At 30.8% G+C, this 19674-nt stretch overlaps 1 protein-coding gene across 1 annotated transcript in view; it reads left to right on the top strand.

The window, feature by feature from the left end:
- The first annotated feature begins 14437 nt into the window (after positions 1–14437).
- LOC126892136 (protein phosphatase Slingshot homolog 3-like) overlaps positions 14438–19674 on the top strand; it is a 51544-nt gene continuing 46307 nt past the window's right edge. Inside the window, exon 1 of the mRNA XM_050661602.1 lies at positions 14438–14442. Within this exon, the coding sequence (XP_050517559.1) occupies positions 14438–14442 (5 nt within the window). The remainder of the gene's footprint in view (positions 14443–19674) is intronic.

Here is a 19674-nt window from a genome sequence, read left to right as displayed (position 1 = left end):
TGGAGTGCTAGCCATAGTGCGAGGGTGGCAGGTTGCGGCCTAAGGGTCGAGTGGGCATAATTGATAATTAAAAAACAACGATTTACATTGAAATAAGTCCCAATTACTCATCCAACTCTTAAAATTGAACGTCTAAACTTCAAGTTAGGTACTTGGCAAGCTCAAAAATAATAATTTACATAGGAATTTCCAAGCCTCGAATATGTGTATCTTCACAATTTTAAGATTTTAAATCCTTCGATTTAGTAACTCGAAAATTCAGAAAAATGAGAAGAGATCTTTTTTGTTTAGAAAGAGCCAAAAAAACCTAAACAATGTTTTCCAGGTCAAAATAGGAGATTGTTGAAATAGAGCCTGCCGCATTGGCAATAAAATCGGATGGACGCGCATTATTAACAATTAAAAAACAACGGTCTAAATTGAAGTTATATATATCCGATTACTGCTCAGAATTTCAAAAATGAACGTTTAAATTTCAATTTAAGGAATTGCCAACTTTGAATATAATAATTTAAATATAAGTTTTAGCCTCGAAAACGTGTATTTACGCATTTTCAGATTTTAAATCACCTCTAACTCGAAAACTATATACTTTTGAGAAAAATGACAAGATATCTTTCTTGTTTAGAATGGCCCAAAAAACAAAAAAATATTTTCCTGGACAAAAAATGGTGATCTTGTGAATTTGTTTAAAAACATTGTTTAAACAATTTCTGCCAAAAATTTCGCCGGCACTCCTCTGATTTGTTCAAAGGGGACATTTTTGAATAGGAATCCGCAAAGAAACCAAATCAGAATTTTTTTCAGACGGGAGTGGCCTCACAACGTGGACTAATTGCATGTTCCTGCAAAACAGGATTTTGATTTCAAATCAGTAATCAGTATATCACTCTTTATATCATCGAGATCAAGTGTATAGGAATAGGTAGGTGGTTAAAGAATTGTAGACCTACCTGTATAATATGCATAATGCTTCAGAAGTATTCTTCTTCTTCTTTTTGTATAGACATGACTGTCTGTTTTTTCAATGCGCCTCTAGTAAGTTGTCGTTCGGTCGTTCCATCGTTTTCGTGGTCTTCCCACTGATCGTCTTCCTATTGGGGAATCGTCTCTCGCTGTCCTGACTACCAGACTACCCTATTTGTTGTCATTCGGCGTATGTCGTCATTCCATTATATTCTTCTGTTTCTTACCCAGTTATTAATGTTATCCACCTTGCATCTCCGTACCATATCTGTACTTCTAGCTCTGTCCCATAGAGTCTTACCATCGATTTTTCGAAGGGTTTTCATCTCCGCTGTTTCGAGCAATCTTTTTGTCCTCTCTGTGTCGGGTCGTGTTTCTGCCGCGTATGTAATTATTGGTCTGATGACTGTTTTGTAAATTCTGTCTTTCATGTCTTTTCCGATATTTTTATTTCTCCATATTGTGTCATTCAGGCAACCTGCGGCTCAGTTTGCTCTATTCACTTGATCTTCCACTTCTGTTTCGAGCCTTCCGTAGCTGTGATGCCTAGGTATTTATCCTCCATCACTTGTTCTATTATGTGACCTTAAAGCTCCAATTTACATCTTATTGGATCTGCTGTTATAACCATGCATTTTGTGTTTTTTGAGGAAATTAACATGTTAAATTTGTTGTAAATCATCTTCACTTTGGGAGATTAGTATTTCATCGTCCCATAGCAGATTATTTTAACTTGTTTTTCTCCCATTTTATATCCTTTTTTAGTTCTTACTTTTTTTATTATTTCGTCCATGATCAGGTTGAACAATAAAGGACTCAAGGAATCCCCTGTCTTATCCCATTGCCGGCTTCAATTGGGTCAGTTAGTTCATCTTCCACTTTTACTTTTATTGTGTTGTTCTGTTAGATGTTTTCTATCATTTTAATTATTCCCAGATAACAAGTGGATAACGTCCTTTAATGTGACCCTGTCAAATGCTTTCTTAAGGTCCACGAAACATAAATATGCCAGTTTGTTGTATTCCAACGATTTCTCTTGAACTTGCCTCATTATAAATATAGTGCATGACCTTCTTAACATAAAACCTTGTTGTTCTTCTGATAATGTTATAATTTCATTGACTTTATTTGTATCACTTTTGTTGTTAATTTTAATGTTGTATTTAATAAGTTAATCCCTCTGTAATTCCCCGGGTTTGATTTGTCTCCTTTTTTGAAGAGAGGTATTAGGATGCTTGATCTCCATTCTTGTGGTATTCTTGTGCTTCAGAAGTCATATTTCATCTGCCCGGACAAATTTTTTCTTAGGTTTTTCATCATTCTGAACAAAAAAGGTTTGTTGTAATTTTTCTCTAAAATGGATCGCTTTCAACTTATAAACAATTTAAAACAGAAAAAAAAAACGAAAAATGACGATTTTTAAGCCTCAAAAACACACAATTATTTTTTAATTCAGCAAGTTCCTAAATTTAAGTTAAAACCTTGTGGTATCAGTTTCTGATACTTCAGTAGTTTGGGCTTATTTATTTTTAAAACATTGTTTTTAGTAGTTTGAGGCCCTTATCACAACCTAAAAAATGGATTTATACAAGACTGTTTATTAAATTAGAACCACTGTTTGTATGCAGGCCCGCCGAGAGGGGGTACAGTCGGTACATTTTACCGGGGCCCGGCGATGAAAGGGGCCCGCCCGGTGTTGACCAGACACGTGTTTGCTCTTCACGTTATGTGCATAATGCGTTTAATTAACACTCGGCTATATTTTATATGACCTCTATTTTGAAATATATTTTGTTTTATTCTAAAAAGGCGCGGCGCAAGAAGCTTGCCAGATTTTTTGATGATCTCCTTGGGCTTAGTAGTGACCCAACTGATAATTTTGAGCCCGACGAAATATTTCGGTGTGAAATTAAACAATTAACCAATTTAACCCGCTGAAGAGGAAAGATCCTTTAGTTGTCTTTCTCTCATTAAAAATGCTATGAGATCTACAATGAAATAGGATCGGTTAACTGGCATAGCAACTTTGTGCATCGATGGTTTGGCAAAATCATGCGATTTTTCGAAAATTAGGTATAGACGTCTTTGCCAATCTCGAAAACTCGAAAAGCACCTGTACTATAAAAAATGTTCCCTATTATAAATATAAGTAATCAAAACATAATAAAATTTATATTTGAAATCATTCTTATTATTTATTATTGATAATTTTATTTTTTATTAAAATTTAACAATTTTTTTCGCTCTTCACTTTAGCGGAGGGCACACTCTTTACTTGTTACCGGGGCCCGCTCATCCCTCTCGGCGGCCCTGTTTGTATGGGCGACCTCTTGAACATTATTATGCGGTATCTTATGAAAGTGGTTATGCACACCATATTTTGTTGAATTTAAAATCAAAATTCTATTATTTTTCTATCATACATTGATTTGCTATTTATTTATTTGCCCTCTAGTCTAGATACTTTTAGTTCTTAAAAGGTTTACATTTTTACACAAGCAATTTTTATCGGCAGGCCAGACGGAAGTCGTAAAATTTAATTACATCTCTCAGTCTCAGATAAAATAAATGCGACGAGTAACAACTGGAATGTTTAAAAGATTAGAGAGAAACATCACCAGAAACATATTATGTCATGTTTATTGGAAATACTCGAGAACATGTAAGATATACCTACATAGGTTCTTTATAGCACGTGCAAATCCTCTCCTATCGCCTAATTTCCTATGAAGTTAAATGGTGAATGTTTTTAGGGTCCATTTATTTTTTCGGGTATGCGTATGAGGTTCATGAGGTTTTGAAACATGTCTACTAGATGTTGTGGAAATAATTCGAATCGTACTACAATGATACTACTTTTCGCGGAAGAAATCTGAAAGAAACCAGTTTTCGTGGAAACAATTAAATATATTAATATTCGAGGAAACTTAAAATCGGGTTTTGTTTAGTTGTAATATCAGCTACGCCCCTTACCAATTTTCAAAGTAATTCTGATTATAAACAACGATAACTATGATGAAAAAAGTTTTTTCGAAATAGTTTTATTAGTGCTCTACATGCACTTACCGGTTTTTCCAAGTACCTACCTTATAATAATTTATTTCATTAATTCGTTATCGTATAAGTACCTTTTCGTAATTAATATAACTTTTTGTGCATCTACTAAAATTTCTAATAATATTCTGTAAATTTACATTATCAGGTACCAATATCTAAACACTTAAGTAATTGAGAGGTTTTTAAGAACACATCACTGATCAAAACTAAAAACTGGGAAAATTCCTTTTTACCCTTAGGTTTTTTTATAAATATATTATTTGTAGATTGTAGATTTTAATACATCGTATTTTCAAAACAAAAGTTATAATTTTGTTGTAATCTGCCAAAATGTTGTACAAATAATTGATATGGCAACGCTGCTAGATTACAGTTCTGTTTAAGGCAATTCTACGCAGAAGTTACTGCTATCTATCGGAGATAAATATTACCGGTGTTCTAGAGGGAGCCATGTCATGGTAGCACAATTTGATAGCGGCAATTCAAGATATAATTCTTGTTTAACGAGATTTTTCGGTAAAAGTCTAGGAAAAGTGCATGCTAAATTTGAGGTGAAATTAGAGAAATTTTATTATGTATGCCTTTGTACTCACTTAATAATGCTCTTAAAAATACGACACGTGTATTTCAATGCATATCTTTTCTATAATTAGTTCAATTCTCATTTAAAAATTCCTTTTTTAACATAAATTTTCAAATATATCCCTCCATCTTGATTGTTTCCTTGTTAATGTCATGTCACTTTTCTACCAATGTTGCCATATTTTCAAAAAATATTATTTCTTGCAAAATTTTGTAATAATTTAAATATAAATATAAAGTACCGTTTTTATAATAATATTCTAGAATGACTAAAACGGGCAGATTGCAATTGTGCGCAGCGGTCAGGGTTCTCAACAGGGTGTCTAAGTTTTATTTACTTCTTATTCGTTTTGAACGGAAATTTTGCTAATTTTAAAAAAATTAATATATTATATATTATACAGTACAATTTTCAAAGGAGGAAGACCTAACCCTTCGGTCCAAACCTAACTTTCGGGTATTAGAGTGTAGAGTACCCCAGGAGGTATTTGACCGCTGCGCGCAATCACAATATACCGACTAAAACATAACCTGACCAAACCTAACCCAAATTAATCAAAAATAATATATAAAGAAGTTAGTAACTGAAAATTAAAGTGACTTATTACCTTTTAAATATTTCTTAGTGACTAAGACATAACCTGACCAAACCTGACCTAAACTAACCGAAACTAATATAAACATGAAGACTGATGAAGACAAAATTAAAACAAAATAATATGTAGTTTTTTCAAAATTATATTATTTTTTTACATTTTTACAAAATTTTGCAAGACAATATTCTTGAAAATATGGCAACATTGGTAGAAAAGTGACATGACATTAAGGACAGAACAATCAAGATGGAGGATATATTTGAAAATTCATGTTAAAAACAGAATTTTAAATGAGAATTATAGAAAAAATATGCATGGAAATTCGGAAGCCGTGATTTTTTTAGCATTATAAAGTGAGTAGAAAGACATACATAAGATTTTTTTTGAGTTTCCACCTTCCAATTGCCGTTCCCATTACCTAGACATTATCCGATTTTTCATATGTTTAAGAAAAAATATTCAACATTTTATTGGAAATATTTTCCAGTGTTACAGATTTATATATGTTGTTATTAAAATTTTATCCAATTTCTTACCGGTAGCTTTATTATAAGCCGAGAAATATTATTTTTTCGTACTGTGGCAAAACTGTATATTCAAAAATTTTAAAAAAATTCATAAGTATTTCCTAGGATTATATCTTTATTCTGTAAGAAAATTAGCAAAATTGTATGTTTGGTTTTCCCGCTTTATACTTGGAAAAAAGGAGTTTTTTTGAGTTTTTTCGAAAACGAAAACATGAAGTTTATTCAAAATTTGTCAAAATGCTTCTAGTGATCACATATACCTTCTCAATTTTTTTTCAAATTTTTTGAATGTGTAGTTTATTTTTGGGGGGGTTCAGATCAACCTTAAATCTTAAATTTTGCGGTGGGAACCATGCAACCGGGGTCATTTAACTTTTTATTTTTTAAAAAAGTAAGAGGTTTAGAAGATTAGGTTTAACGTGCTTAAATAGCACTTAGAATTAACTTTCAAACAGTTTTTAGATGAACCTGATATCGTAAACACGAACGGAGTTATTAAAAAAAAAAACAATACCATTTTTTGGAAAAATTTTTAAAAGATAAATTTTGAAAATATTTTGGAGCATACATTTTAACGCTATGAACATGTTCGGGGGATCATTTGATAGATATTTTTAAGTACTTTGACAAATGTTTAATAGGTTTATGTTATAAAATGCATCAATTTCCCGTTATTTCAGCTTGAATGCTTAGAGTTTTTTACTCGCCGAAAAAATATACATTCAATTACCTATAACTCACTTTTAGTAAACAAAGGTTTTTCTAGTAAGGGATTTATTTAATTTTTTATTAGCTTTAATTTTGATAATAATAACTTTTTTGTAAAAACTTACACTTTTTGAGTTATTGATGAAAAATTGGTTAAAAACATGCATTTTTCTGAAGAAAAATTAAAATCTTTGATCTTTAATAACTCAAAAAGTTTTGATTTATTTTAACAACTTTATATAACAATTTTTTTCTTGAAATTTGCCCCTCTATCGAATTATGGGGTTATTTTTAATAAAATAATTTTCACCCACGAGAAGGGGTGACATCCACCCCCAGGGTAAAAGCGCAAGTTGGCACCATGTCACCTTTGTTCCTTGAGATATCCTCTAACTAACCACTCACCAATTTTCATGCAAATCGATGGAGGTTCAACGAAATCGGAGGTAATAGCTCATATCCACCTTCAGTGACTCCACTAGGTTTCACGTTCATTTCGCGAAATATTCGCTAATAATTAATCAAGTATATTCAAATGGGAAATAAGCCACAATTTTACCTAAAAATGATTTTATTAACGTTTCGAGGAAATTTTATTAACGGGATCCTACAACATTCACAAGAAATAATACGAGGAAAATATCAATACCATATGTAAAAGGACTATCCGAGAAACTTAAAACAATAGGAAATAAATTCAACATATCAACAACATTCAAAACAACAAACACATTGAGATCTATTCTATCTAAAACTAAACCTAACAGTGAACAAGAAAGAACAAAGAATTGTATTTATAAAATACCTTGTGAATGCGAACAATTTTATATAGGTGAAACGTCAAGACCATTAGACATTAGAGTAAATGAACATCAGTCTTATATAAAAAATAGAGAATTTGATAGATCTCAAATATGTCAACACGCATGGGATAATGAACATAGAGTTCAGTGGAGAGATTCAAGTATAGTCCTAAAAGAAGCAGATAGTAAAAAGAGAAAAATCAAAGAAGCGGCTCTAATTATGCTAAATGAAACCAATTGTGTCGCAAATTCCTCGGTAGAATGCAGTAGGATGTGGTTACCCATATTAAAGGAGGAAGTCAATAGAAAGAAAATACCACAATTAGTAAATCAGTAACATATCGAGTTAGTACATATTTAGTATTTTAGTATTATTTAAAATTTAAAATATCAAGTCAGAATTTGGTATTAGTTTTGAGAGTAAACTAAATGTAAACCCAAATACTTACGATGTCGGGATAGTATCACGAGGTTTTTCCTGGTTTTCCCTCGTGATTTACTATGGAATCTCTAACGCGAGAATTTCAGTGCCACCGTTGCATTTGGTTGTCTTTTTAAAGACAGATCACATGCTATGATTTTTTGTGGCGGATATTCTTGAGTTGGAATTGATTTCATGTAATCGAATGAACTATCTTTTAGTAAAGTCGTCCCAGGAACGCAACTCATCAATATTGGCAATATCATTTTAAAGTCGTCTACTTTAAAATGTATAATACGTGTCTGAATTGCCGATATAAATGAGTCAGATTAAATAAATTATTAGAAGAATTTTTTACTAAGCAACAACATTTTTGTTTATTTAGTATTATTTTGTATTTTGACAACGACACCCGACTTGGGCGTCCAAACGTTAATAAAATCATTTTTAGGTAAAATTGTGGCTTATTTCCCATTTGAATATACTTGATTATAAAAATGCCACAAGAAAATAGCTTCAGAACAACACTGAGTAATTAATTTTTAAAATGAGAGGTGCAACGTGGATATCACACACCTAAATAACATAACTAAGCAAATTGATATTATGTTATGTGATTTCCACATTGCATCTCTCATTTTAAAAATTAATTGCTCAGTCATTTGACAACCGATTTAAAAAAAAATTATATCGCTGGATAGGTTAATGACCGTTTTTTCAAGTTACAAAAAAATATACTGGGTGTTTTAATAAAAAAAGTCAACAACGTTTTTTTTTCAAAAATCCGCCATTTTTTATTTAAAAGCGATATAAAAAATGGTCATTTACCTAAAAACTTGAAAAAACGGTCATTTACCTATCCAGCGATATATTTTTTTTTTAAAATCGGTTGTCAAATGAGTGAGCAATTAATTTTTAAAATGAGAGATGCAATGTGGAAATCGCATAACAATGTCAGTTTGCTGAGTTATGTTATTTAGGTATCTGATATCCACGTTGCACCTTTTATTTTAAAAATTAATTACTCAGTGTTTTGATAACCGATTTTGAAAAACTTTATATTGCTGGATAGGTGAATGACCTTTCTTTCAATTTACAAAAAAATATACTGGGTGTTCCATTAAAAAAAAGTCAACAATGTTTTTTTCAAAAATCCGCCATCTTTTTCGTAATTGAATGCGATATCAAAAATTCAATCCATTCAGACAAAACTTTTACTAAAATAATACATTTCAGCGAAAACCGCATATTTCTATCTTGAGCCGTTTAGAAATTATAGGCAGTTAAAATGGGGGAAAATATAAGTGGACACCCGGTATTATAGGCAAAGGTTATTTTCCAGAAGGTTCGCTCAACTCTGTGTATCGTATGACCTTTCTTTTATGTGCTTCTAGTAACAACGCCGAGAAAGATGTAAGACTTGCGTGAATCAGATGGTAGAGGTGCAATTGTTACGTGGGTAGGTTGAAAATAACCTTCTCGTTACAGTATGTTGTTAGTACTTAACTGTAGGTCCAGACGAAATACCTGCAGAATTACTGAAATGTCTAGACGATGAAACTCTACCTGTACTACTGGATCTGTTTAATGAAGTATATAAAACCGGAAAAATACCTCATAGGGGAGTGCAATTAGAACGAAAAGATACAATGTTTCGGAAAAAATCAAACGAGGTTATATTTTTCTAAAACTTTTTTTGTTAGTTTATAAATATGTTAAAGTAAAAAGTTCTACTCACAAATTTCGCCGCTAATTGTTTATTAATTGTTTAAACAATAACAGTTGTTTTGTATAAATAATGTTAAGAATATGGGTGAATTCAACATTTTATTTTGATAAAAAATGTTTCTGTTTTAGTTTTGATTATGCTGAAACCGAATCTGACATTACAATTTGCAAATTCAAAATGGCGGATTCAAAATGGCGGATTTTTTTCTAAAAATCCTTAAAAAGCAGTTGTAAAGTCCGAATTTTTTTTATAAAACGTGTTTGTTTACATATATGTGGATATTTTTGAGAGGTTGCTGAACCTGAATCACATTTTGATAATTTAAATTATAAAATGGCAGATCCAAAATGGCGGATAACTTAAAAAATATTTGTAAAATCATAATTGCTTTACAAATTGTATTTATTTCTACATATATTTATTTTTGAGAGCTTTGATAAACCTAACTTAAATGTTAACATTATAAACTATAAAATGGCGGATCCAAAATGCGGATTTTCTAAAAAGAACAGTAATAAGAACATTTTTCTAAAACATTTATTGTCTTTATTTTTAACAGGTTGTTGAATCTGAATTAAAGATTAAAAATTAAAATTTCAAAATGGCGGATCCAAAATGGCGGATATTTAAATGAAAAACAAGTAGAATCCAATCAAACAAATATGGAATTTTATTCTTAAAAAAAAGATAAACAAATAATTTTCACAATAATCTTAAACATTAAAATGTATTAGAAAGAAAGAACAAATTATTTAAAATCTATCTTTTCAATATTCAAAAAATTGTTGCAATGGGATCATAAATAAAAAAGTTATTCTTAGTAAAAAGCTCTGCATATTCTAAAACTTTAAATGCAATCAAAAAATATAAATTTTTATCAATTTTGTACAAGATATGTCAATGAATAAAAATTTCAGTTAGGAGTAAAATACCTAAATTTTTCATAATACTGAAAATTGTTATTATGGAAAGTTGTTCAGAATTAAAAACGATGTGTCAATATGCAATAACACTCTTCTAATCGAAATATTGTGAACTATAAAGCTACATATTTATTGAGCGAAATATAATTTTTTAACATATCTCGTTTATATTGATAAAATATAATATTTTATATTTGCATATATTAAGTGTTAGACCATGCACAGCTATTTATGACGAATAACTTTCTTCATAAAATTAATAATACATCAGTTATCATAAATAATAAATGAAGTGAATAGGTGAAGTTGAGGTTTAATTAATTTGAAACAATATTAAAAAAAACAAAATTTTCGATTAGAAGGATATAATTACATATTGGAACATAGTTTTTAATTCCAAACAACTTTTCTTTATAAAAATTTTCGATATTGTGAAATATAAAGGTACTTTACTCTTGAGTGAATTATATTTTTTGACATACCTCGTACAAAATTAACAAAATTTGATATTTGATGGTTGCATCTTATGTTATATACGATGCAGAGTATTTTATAAAGAATAACTTTTTTTCGTAAAACTGATATTAAAAAAGTTATCAATAGGTTCCAAGTTACGCAGACATACTGTATAAGAGCTAAAAAAAAATTTTTTTTGTTGAACATTTGTTATTGTTGAAGCTTATTATTAAATATATTTTAGGTAAGTTTTACAGAAAAAAGTTTTGATCACTCTGTATATACATTTTTTCAACTGGTACTTTTCGGTTTTTGTATTACATTTTTGTTATCTTTCTTAGTATTCTCAAAAAGAAATTGTTTATTTCATTTTTAAACTAAAATAATACAGTGTTTTTTAAATACTACATCCTAAGCTTTAAAATAATATGAAAAAAATTGTATTAGATTTATTCAAACTTGAGTAATACCGTCTTAAAGTGGTGGGAATTCTGTAAAACTACGAAGTTTTCAAAAATTACATTTTTTGAGACAGCGTATTATTTGAATTAAATTTTTGAGATTTTTTTTTAATGAAACATCGTTTAGTAAGATGATTGGGGGGGTAAGTTGTGCAAATTTGAGAGTTTTATAGTTAAAATTGTATTAGTTACACATTTTTAAATCATTTTTAAACAAAATTCATGTAAGGCTCACTTTCCGCCCACACCGTACTTATGTCCATACATTTTATTTCTTTTTATTACAACCATAAGATAGCTTATTTCATCTTCTTTCATGTCCAATTTGTAAAATTTCTTTTGATCTATTAGTTAAATAATTACATTTAAAAAACTCAACCGTGCACTTCTTCCAACGCTAGTTTACAGTGCGCCAATGTGTGTGAGAAGGGTGACTTTAGCGTTATAAATAAAAAATTACAGAAGCTAGAGATTTAATTTTAGAAAAATCTTTAAATAAGGTTTTTTTTGTAAAATTTTCTGAATTCTTCAATGGTCAAGTCAGTTTTTTTCTAAAAATTATATTCTCGGAGTTATTTAAAAAAACATCTAACTTCGCTGTTCATTTGTTTAATAAAAAATGAAGCACCCACTTCTCGAGTAGAACTTTTTGATATGTTGTTTATTAAACATTTCTTAATGAAATTACAAAAAGTTTTATCTTGTTTGATTTTTTCCGAAGTGAAGATCTAAATGCACTCCCCTATCAGTAATGGTTGGTCTCCACCTTTGTAACAATACCTAAAACAATATATGCCAAAGATTGTTCAGACTATAGGACAATATCACTAATAAGCCATACCCTCAAAATATTTCTAAAGGTGATTCATGGAAGATTATACAGAAAGCTAGAAAATGATATGGATGATACCCAATTTGGGTTCCGCAAAGGACTTGGAACAAGAGAGGCATTGTTTGCATTTAATATCCTCTCTCAAAGATGCTTAGATATGAACCTGGATATTTATTCCTGTTTCATCGACTTCGCAAAAGCGTTCGACAGAGTCCGACATGAAAAACTAATAGAATCATTGAAAAACAGAGATATAGACAGACGAGACTTACGAATTATCATCAATCTGTATTGGCATCAAAAGGCCAATATAAAGATAGACCAACAAGAGTCCGAGAATATTGATATAAAGAGAGGGGTAAGACAGGGTTGTGTACTGTCGCCGCTACTGTTTAACGTGTACAGTGAAGCCATATTTCAGGAAGCGATAGCGGAACTAAGTGATGGAATCCCTATAAACGGAAGAATAGTAAATAACATAAGATTCGCTGATGACACCGTTACAATGGCAGACACCCTGGAGTCGCTACAAGAATTGTTAAATAGAATTAACGATTATTGCATTCGATATGGAATTTGATTGTCTCAAAAACAGAACATGGAAATGAAAGGTTAATGATAGAGCAAACCCAAATAGAAAAAGTAAAGACATACAAATATCTAAAAACCTGGGTCGATGACAAAAATGACCAAAGCGAAGAAATTAGAGTCCGAATTGAAACTGCAAGGCAAGCATTTATAAAAATGAAGACACTGCTTACAAACAAAGACCTGCAGTTGCCTCTCAGATTGAGGGCTCTAAGATGCTACATATTTTCTATATTACTATTTATTCCTGTTTCATCGACTTCGAAAAAGCGTTCGACAGGGTCCGACATGAAAAACTAATAGAATTATTGAAAAACAGATATAGACAGACGAGATTTACGAATTATCATAAATCTGTATTGGAATCAAAAGGCCAATATAAAGATAGAACAACAAGAATCTGAGAATATTGATATAAAGAGAGGGGTAAGACAGGGTTGTGTTCTGTCGCCGCTACTGTTTAACCTATACAGTGAAGCCATATTTCAGGAAGCGATAGCGGAGCTAAGTGATGGAATCTCTATAAACGGAAGAATAGTAAATAACATAAGATCCGCTGATGACACCGTTATAATGGCAGACACTCTGGAATCGCTACAAGAATTGCTAAATAGAATTAACGATTATTGCATTCGATAGGGACTAAAAATAAACAAGAAAAAAACTAAATTTATGATCGTCTCAAAAACAGAACATGGAAATGAAAGGTTAATGATAAAGCAAACCCAAATAGAAAAAGTAAAGACATACAAATATCTGGAAACCTGGGTCGATGACAAAAATGACCAAAGCAAAGAAATTAGAGTCCGAATTGAAATTGCAAGGCAAGCATTTATAAAAATGAAGACACTGCTTACAAAGACCTGCAGTTGCCTCTCAGATTGAGGGCTCTAAGATGCTACATATTTTCTATATTACTATACGGAATGGAAGCTTGGACATTGAAAAGGCAACACATAAGAAAAATAGAAGCGTTCGAAATGTGGTGTTACAGAAGAATGTTGAAAATTCAGTGGGTTCAAAGGATTATATATCAATGTTGACGTGCTACGACGTTTAAATAAGGAGTTAGAAATTTTGAACAGTATAAAAACAAGAAAACTAGAATATTTGGGTCACATTACCAGAGGAGAGAAATATGAGCTGCTGAGAGTTATTATGCAAGGAAGGATCCAAGAAAGAAGAAGCATAGGAAGAAGACGCATCTCCTGGCTGAGGAACCTTAGAGAATGGTTTAACTGTAGTTCATTACAACTGTTCAGAGCAGCAGCCAACAAAGTGACCATAGCCATTATGATATCCAACCTCCGCTAGGAGATGTAACTTTAAGAAGAAGAAGTTAGTACTTATGTTGATACTATAACAACATACATTATATTATGCTACAATAATTATCTCACAGTATACTGTATAGATTATCTTGTTCTTCTACCTTGATTATTTTATCATTTATATATTCATGCATTTTATGATCATTTATTTCCTTTCATTCTAAAATATTTATATATTTTTTATTTGCACATCTACTTAACTTTTTTTGGGATCAACTTCTTTGTCATGAGTCATGTATTTCAAATTTCCATAATCTGTGATAGGTTGGAATCATATGGAAAATTTTTATTTTTCATTTTAAGAAAAAAAGTTATTTTTCATGTAAGTCTACATTTAAAAAAGCAATGCAGTCATTCTTGTGCACTAGGGGAAGGGGGAGAGACTTTTAGTGAAACAACAACTAAAAGACATAAAAAATAAGATAAACACAAACTATTTACATAACAGACAGAAATAATGGAGTAAGTTCGCTTAATTTTCCTAATTAGCGCGTTTATTGCCTCATTATTTCGTAATTAGCGGGTTGACTTCGTCTATGGAGGAGTAACTTCTTGGAGGATTACCTATCCACCACTGCTGCCTTTCCAGTCCAACTTTTCATAAGAGCTACAATAACTGTTGACATTTAACATGCATTTATATCATTTTGAAAATATTATCTTATTACAAGTAGGTAAACTCGATTCGCTTATCTGAGACACAACTGTCTAGTGATGTTGGTAATTTCTTTTTTGGAATGTTAGGTTGCTAGACGTGACTGGAAATTACTACGCAACCAAACATACTTGCTTATAGCCAACATTATTAAAAGTAAACAGACATAAATAATAGACCTGGATCCCGCGTACCAAAAAAAGTTGATTAATAGCAAGCTGAAAATGTGTTAATAGCTTAATGGTGTCTAGTCGGACAAACTTTGATGTATGGGAACACTGTTCATCTATAGGATAACGTTCCATGTATTTTGTCGGACAGAACTTCTAATTGATTTGTTACCATTTCATTAAACTCTCATGCAAAAATCAGAGTGGTGTATTACCAACTGTGCATTTTAATGAGTGGAACACGAAGAACATGTCAAATGACAGGAATTATGTTGGTTAGTAATAGCAGTCTGATTTTTGCATGAGAGTTTAATGAAAGGGTAACAAATCAATTGGATGTTCTGCCCGACAAAATACATGGGACGTATTCGTAATCTGGCGTTCCAAATTTTTAAACTGCTCCACGATTAAAACTTCCCCTGTTCCAGTGTTCCCGCACATCAAAGATTGTCCGAATAGACACCGTTAAGCTATTTACAAGTTTTCAGCTTGCTATTAATCAACTTTTTTTTTTAATCCAGGCCTATAACATAAACCTTACGTCAACCAATAATTATTTATTTATACTGTTATAGTAACCTAATAAAATTTAAAAAAATTAAAATGTAATTCTGTACAGGTTGGAATAAATTTTATATCAAAAGTTAGGTGAATACAAAAGATATTTTCAGAAAAGTATCCAAATCATATGAGGGGATCATTGTTTAAATAATTAAAAAGGCGAAATCATTTTTGCACAATATTTGCTTTTTTAACTGCTTAGATAATTTACATTTTAATGAAGGTCTTTAGGATTTTTCTCTACAAAGCTGAAGGACAAATCTTTTACCTAAGACTTACTAAATTAAATTTGATTCCCTATTTATTTAAATAATTATATATAAAATTTAAAAATCAAATTTGCAAAAATACTATAAGCACTATAAATTATTTTATTTAATACTAGCTGACCCGGTGAACTTCGTTGCACCTTAGATAATGTGTCATAATTTTAATTCTAGATCAATTGGTCGAACGCAATTGCTAGAGATCAATAACTCAAAATCAACTGCTCGAAAATGAATTGCTCGATATAAAAATTGATCGAAATGCAACTTGCTCGAATAAAAAAGAAAATTATATGTCCAAATATTTATTCACAATAATGCAAAATTTGTAGCTATGTAAGAGAGGTACATTTAATAGGACAAATTATGTGATATTCCACGTATATAATCACAGATATCAATTTGTGGTTCATAATATGTAATTGTTTATTAAACGCAATAACCTATCAACACTATCTCTATATCTTCTATGACCATTTTGAGGTTGTTTGTCACTTATCACTTATGGATACTCGTTCTCAAAGGCATCTTTCAGTGCATCACAGTTTTTCGATTTCTTTCTAACGCATTAAGTTGGAAGTGACAGAAAAAAGGTACGTCCGTGACCACAGTTTGTTATAACATTTATTCTAATTGTTGATAGATGGCGCTATAATCGAACAAAAAATGATTTACGAATTATATATACGACTATAATCTGTACAATTTATAAGACTATACAAATCAAAGAAAATACCCCGCTATAATGTATACACTAATGAATTAGCCTGACCTAACTTAACCGCAGCATGATTTCGATATACATTACCCCACTATAATGTATACACTAATGAATTAGCCTGACCTAACTTAACCGCATGAACTTTCCATATACATCACCCCGCTATAATGTATACACTAATAAATTAACCTAACCTAAACGCAGCACGATTCCGATACACATTACCCCGCTATAATGTGTACACTAATGAATTAACCTAAACTAAACGCAGCATGATTTCGATATACATTACCCCACTATAATGTATACACTAATGAATTAGCCTGACCTAACTTAACCGCAGCACGATTCCGGTACACATTACCCTACTATAATGTATACACTAATGAATATAATAATAGAAAATATATGTTTTTAACATAAATTAATATACGATTATATACGTGGAATATCATATAATTTGTTCTATTATACTATCTTTCTTATGTCTATATTTTGTACTATTGTGAATAAATATTTTAGATATACAATTTTCTTTTTTATTCGAGCAATTGACTTCGAGTAAATGTGGCCTTTCGGCAGTTGATTTTCTCTGTAATAATTGTATAGACTCTAAAAAACGTAGGTGTTCTACAAAATATTTTATAGAAAAATTTTTTGATCAACAATAGCCTTTGATTTTATGCTTCTGTATTTTGGTAAAATTTTAAAAGCATTAAAAAGAGTAAACTGATGGACGGACCTATTGAGACAGAGAGCTAAGTGTTCTTGCGCCAGTTTTTTGGGGAAAAAATTATTATTGTAGCAGAGAAACACGCCTTCGCCAAAATTTTGATTATTATACCAGAGATGCGCCTCCACCAAAAGCATCCGCCAAAATTTTGATTATACCAGATATGCGCCTCCGCCAAAATTTTGATTATTATTATACGAAAGACATGATCCTTCGGCAAAATTTTGAAATATTTTTTGTACATTAAAAATAGTAATCGAAAAATTAAAAATTTCATAATTTCACGGATGTTAGTACAATTTTCGCTCGTTCTTCTCGTGTGCTTAATGTCTGCTCTCGTGTTGTCCTACGGGCTCGTTTTGTTATCTCGGAAACTAATTGAGCTAGAGAGACGATTTATATACCGTTGGATAGCGAATTGAGCAAGGAGTCTAACTGCCAAATTTCATAAAAATCGGTCAAGTCGTTTCGGAGGAGTATGGCAACAAACACTGAGAAAGAGAATTTTATATATAGATGTTAAATATTTAAATGGCTATTAAAAAATAACGGTTGAAGATAAAAAAGTGAAAATTTAGGATTGTATGTATATTTTGGTTCTACATCGTATAAAATTAAGAAAAAAAAATTTGGCCAAAAAAATTTAAAAAAAATTCAGGGGGGGGGGCAAGCCCCCTTTTCACTTAGGTAGACCGTACCACTTCAGAAACCATCCCGGGTTCATGCACAACAACTTTGATTAAGGTCATCATACGATCAAATGCATAGTTTGCGAGTCCATTAGGAACATACATACATACATACAAACATTCATTTTTATTTATATAGAAGAGGTAATATTTAGATGGCTATTAAAAATTAACGGTTGGAGATAAAAAAAGTGAAAATTTAGGATTGTATGTATATTTTGGTTCTACATCGTATAACATTAAGAAAAAAAAATTTGGCCAAAAAAATTTAAAAAAATTTCGGGGTGGCAAGCCCCCTTTTCACTTAGGTAGACCGTACCACTTCAGAAACCATCCCGGGTTCATGCACAACAACTTTGATTAAGGTCATCATACGATCAAATGCATAGTTTGCGAGTCCATAAGGAACATACATACATACATACATACATACATACAAACATTCATTTTTATTTATATAGAAGAGGTAATATTTAGATGGCTATTAAAAATTAACGGTTGGAGATAAAAAAGTGAAAATTTAGGATTGTATGTACATATATTTTGGTTCTACATCGTATAAAATTAAAAAAGAAAAATTTGGCCAAAAAAATTTAAAAAAATTTCGGGGGGGCAAGCCCCCTTTTCACTTAGATAGACCGTACCACTTCATAAACCATCCCGGGTTCATGCACAACAACTTTGATTAAGGTCATCATACGATCAAATGCATAGTTTGCGAGTCTATAAGGAACATACATACATACATACATACATTCATTTTTATTTATATAGATAGGCTATTGATTATGTATTATAGAAAGGAACTACAACGTTAACGGAATTTTATTGTTTAATATAGTCAATGGACCTCTATATATGAAAAAACCGCGGAGTGCTACCATTTAAAGGGGTGCGTTTTTGAGAAAAGGGTGAATTAGTCCCTAGGCACAGGGCGAATTAGGGTGAGTTCTATGCACTTTTGGTACAAACACGTCTACATGAAAATGGTTCCAGGTTAAATTTACTTTTGAAATATCACATTTCAAAGTCAAAAATATTTTTTTTTGCAAAAATATATTCAAAAGAAAAGCAAGAAAACAACACGAAATATAGCAATTTTTGCCCCATAACTTGTTCCCATGGGAATATAGGTATAGGCATTGCTTCAAATAAAAAAAACTTCATCCTTCCTCTTTAAAATGGTGTTTGGTCGAAGTCTCTATAATTTATAGTTTCCAAAATATGAGTTTTCAAACTTCGCCGCTCACAGCGATTTTGACCCATTTTCCTTATTAGTTCGCAAACATTGTTCTGTAACTTTTTTCTACGCAGGTTTAGGTATATGCAATGGTACATTTTGTAGGAAAGAAAAGTCAATTAACTTTAAAATGGTCTATTGTAGAAGGCTGTATGGCTATTTTTAAGCAAGATATGGTTTTTGAAAATTGTATACTTTTAACGATTTTTGATATATTTTTCGATTATTTTTAAATTTCTCATTATAACATTTTTATTATATATTTAGGTATATATATTGTGCAATAAAAAATAAAGCCTATTTTTTTAACTTTAAAATGGTGTATTGTAAAAAATTCTAGGACTATTTTTAAACAAGAACTGCTTTCTCAAAATGTGACATATACACATGCCACAGGTCCCACTAAGCTGAAACCATATGGAAACTTTCTTATTATTAACTTTACGAAAAAAAATTATTCTTTATAAAATGCTCTGCAGAATCTAAAACCTGAGATGCAATCATCAGATATAAAATTTTATCAATAGTGTACGAGGTATGTTAAAAATATGAATTTCGCTCAAGAGTGAAGTACCTTTATATTTCATAATATCGAAAAGTGTTATTAAGAAAAGTTATTTTGAATTAAAAATTAGGTTACAATATGTAACTATATTCTT

The sequence above is a fragment of the Diabrotica virgifera genome, chromosome 1 (genome assembly GCF_917563875.1).
Source record: "Diabrotica virgifera virgifera chromosome 1, PGI_DIABVI_V3a".
Classification (NCBI taxonomy): Eukaryota; Metazoa; Arthropoda; class Insecta; order Coleoptera; family Chrysomelidae; genus Diabrotica; species Diabrotica virgifera.
This window is presented reverse-complemented; position numbering and strand designations above follow the sequence as displayed.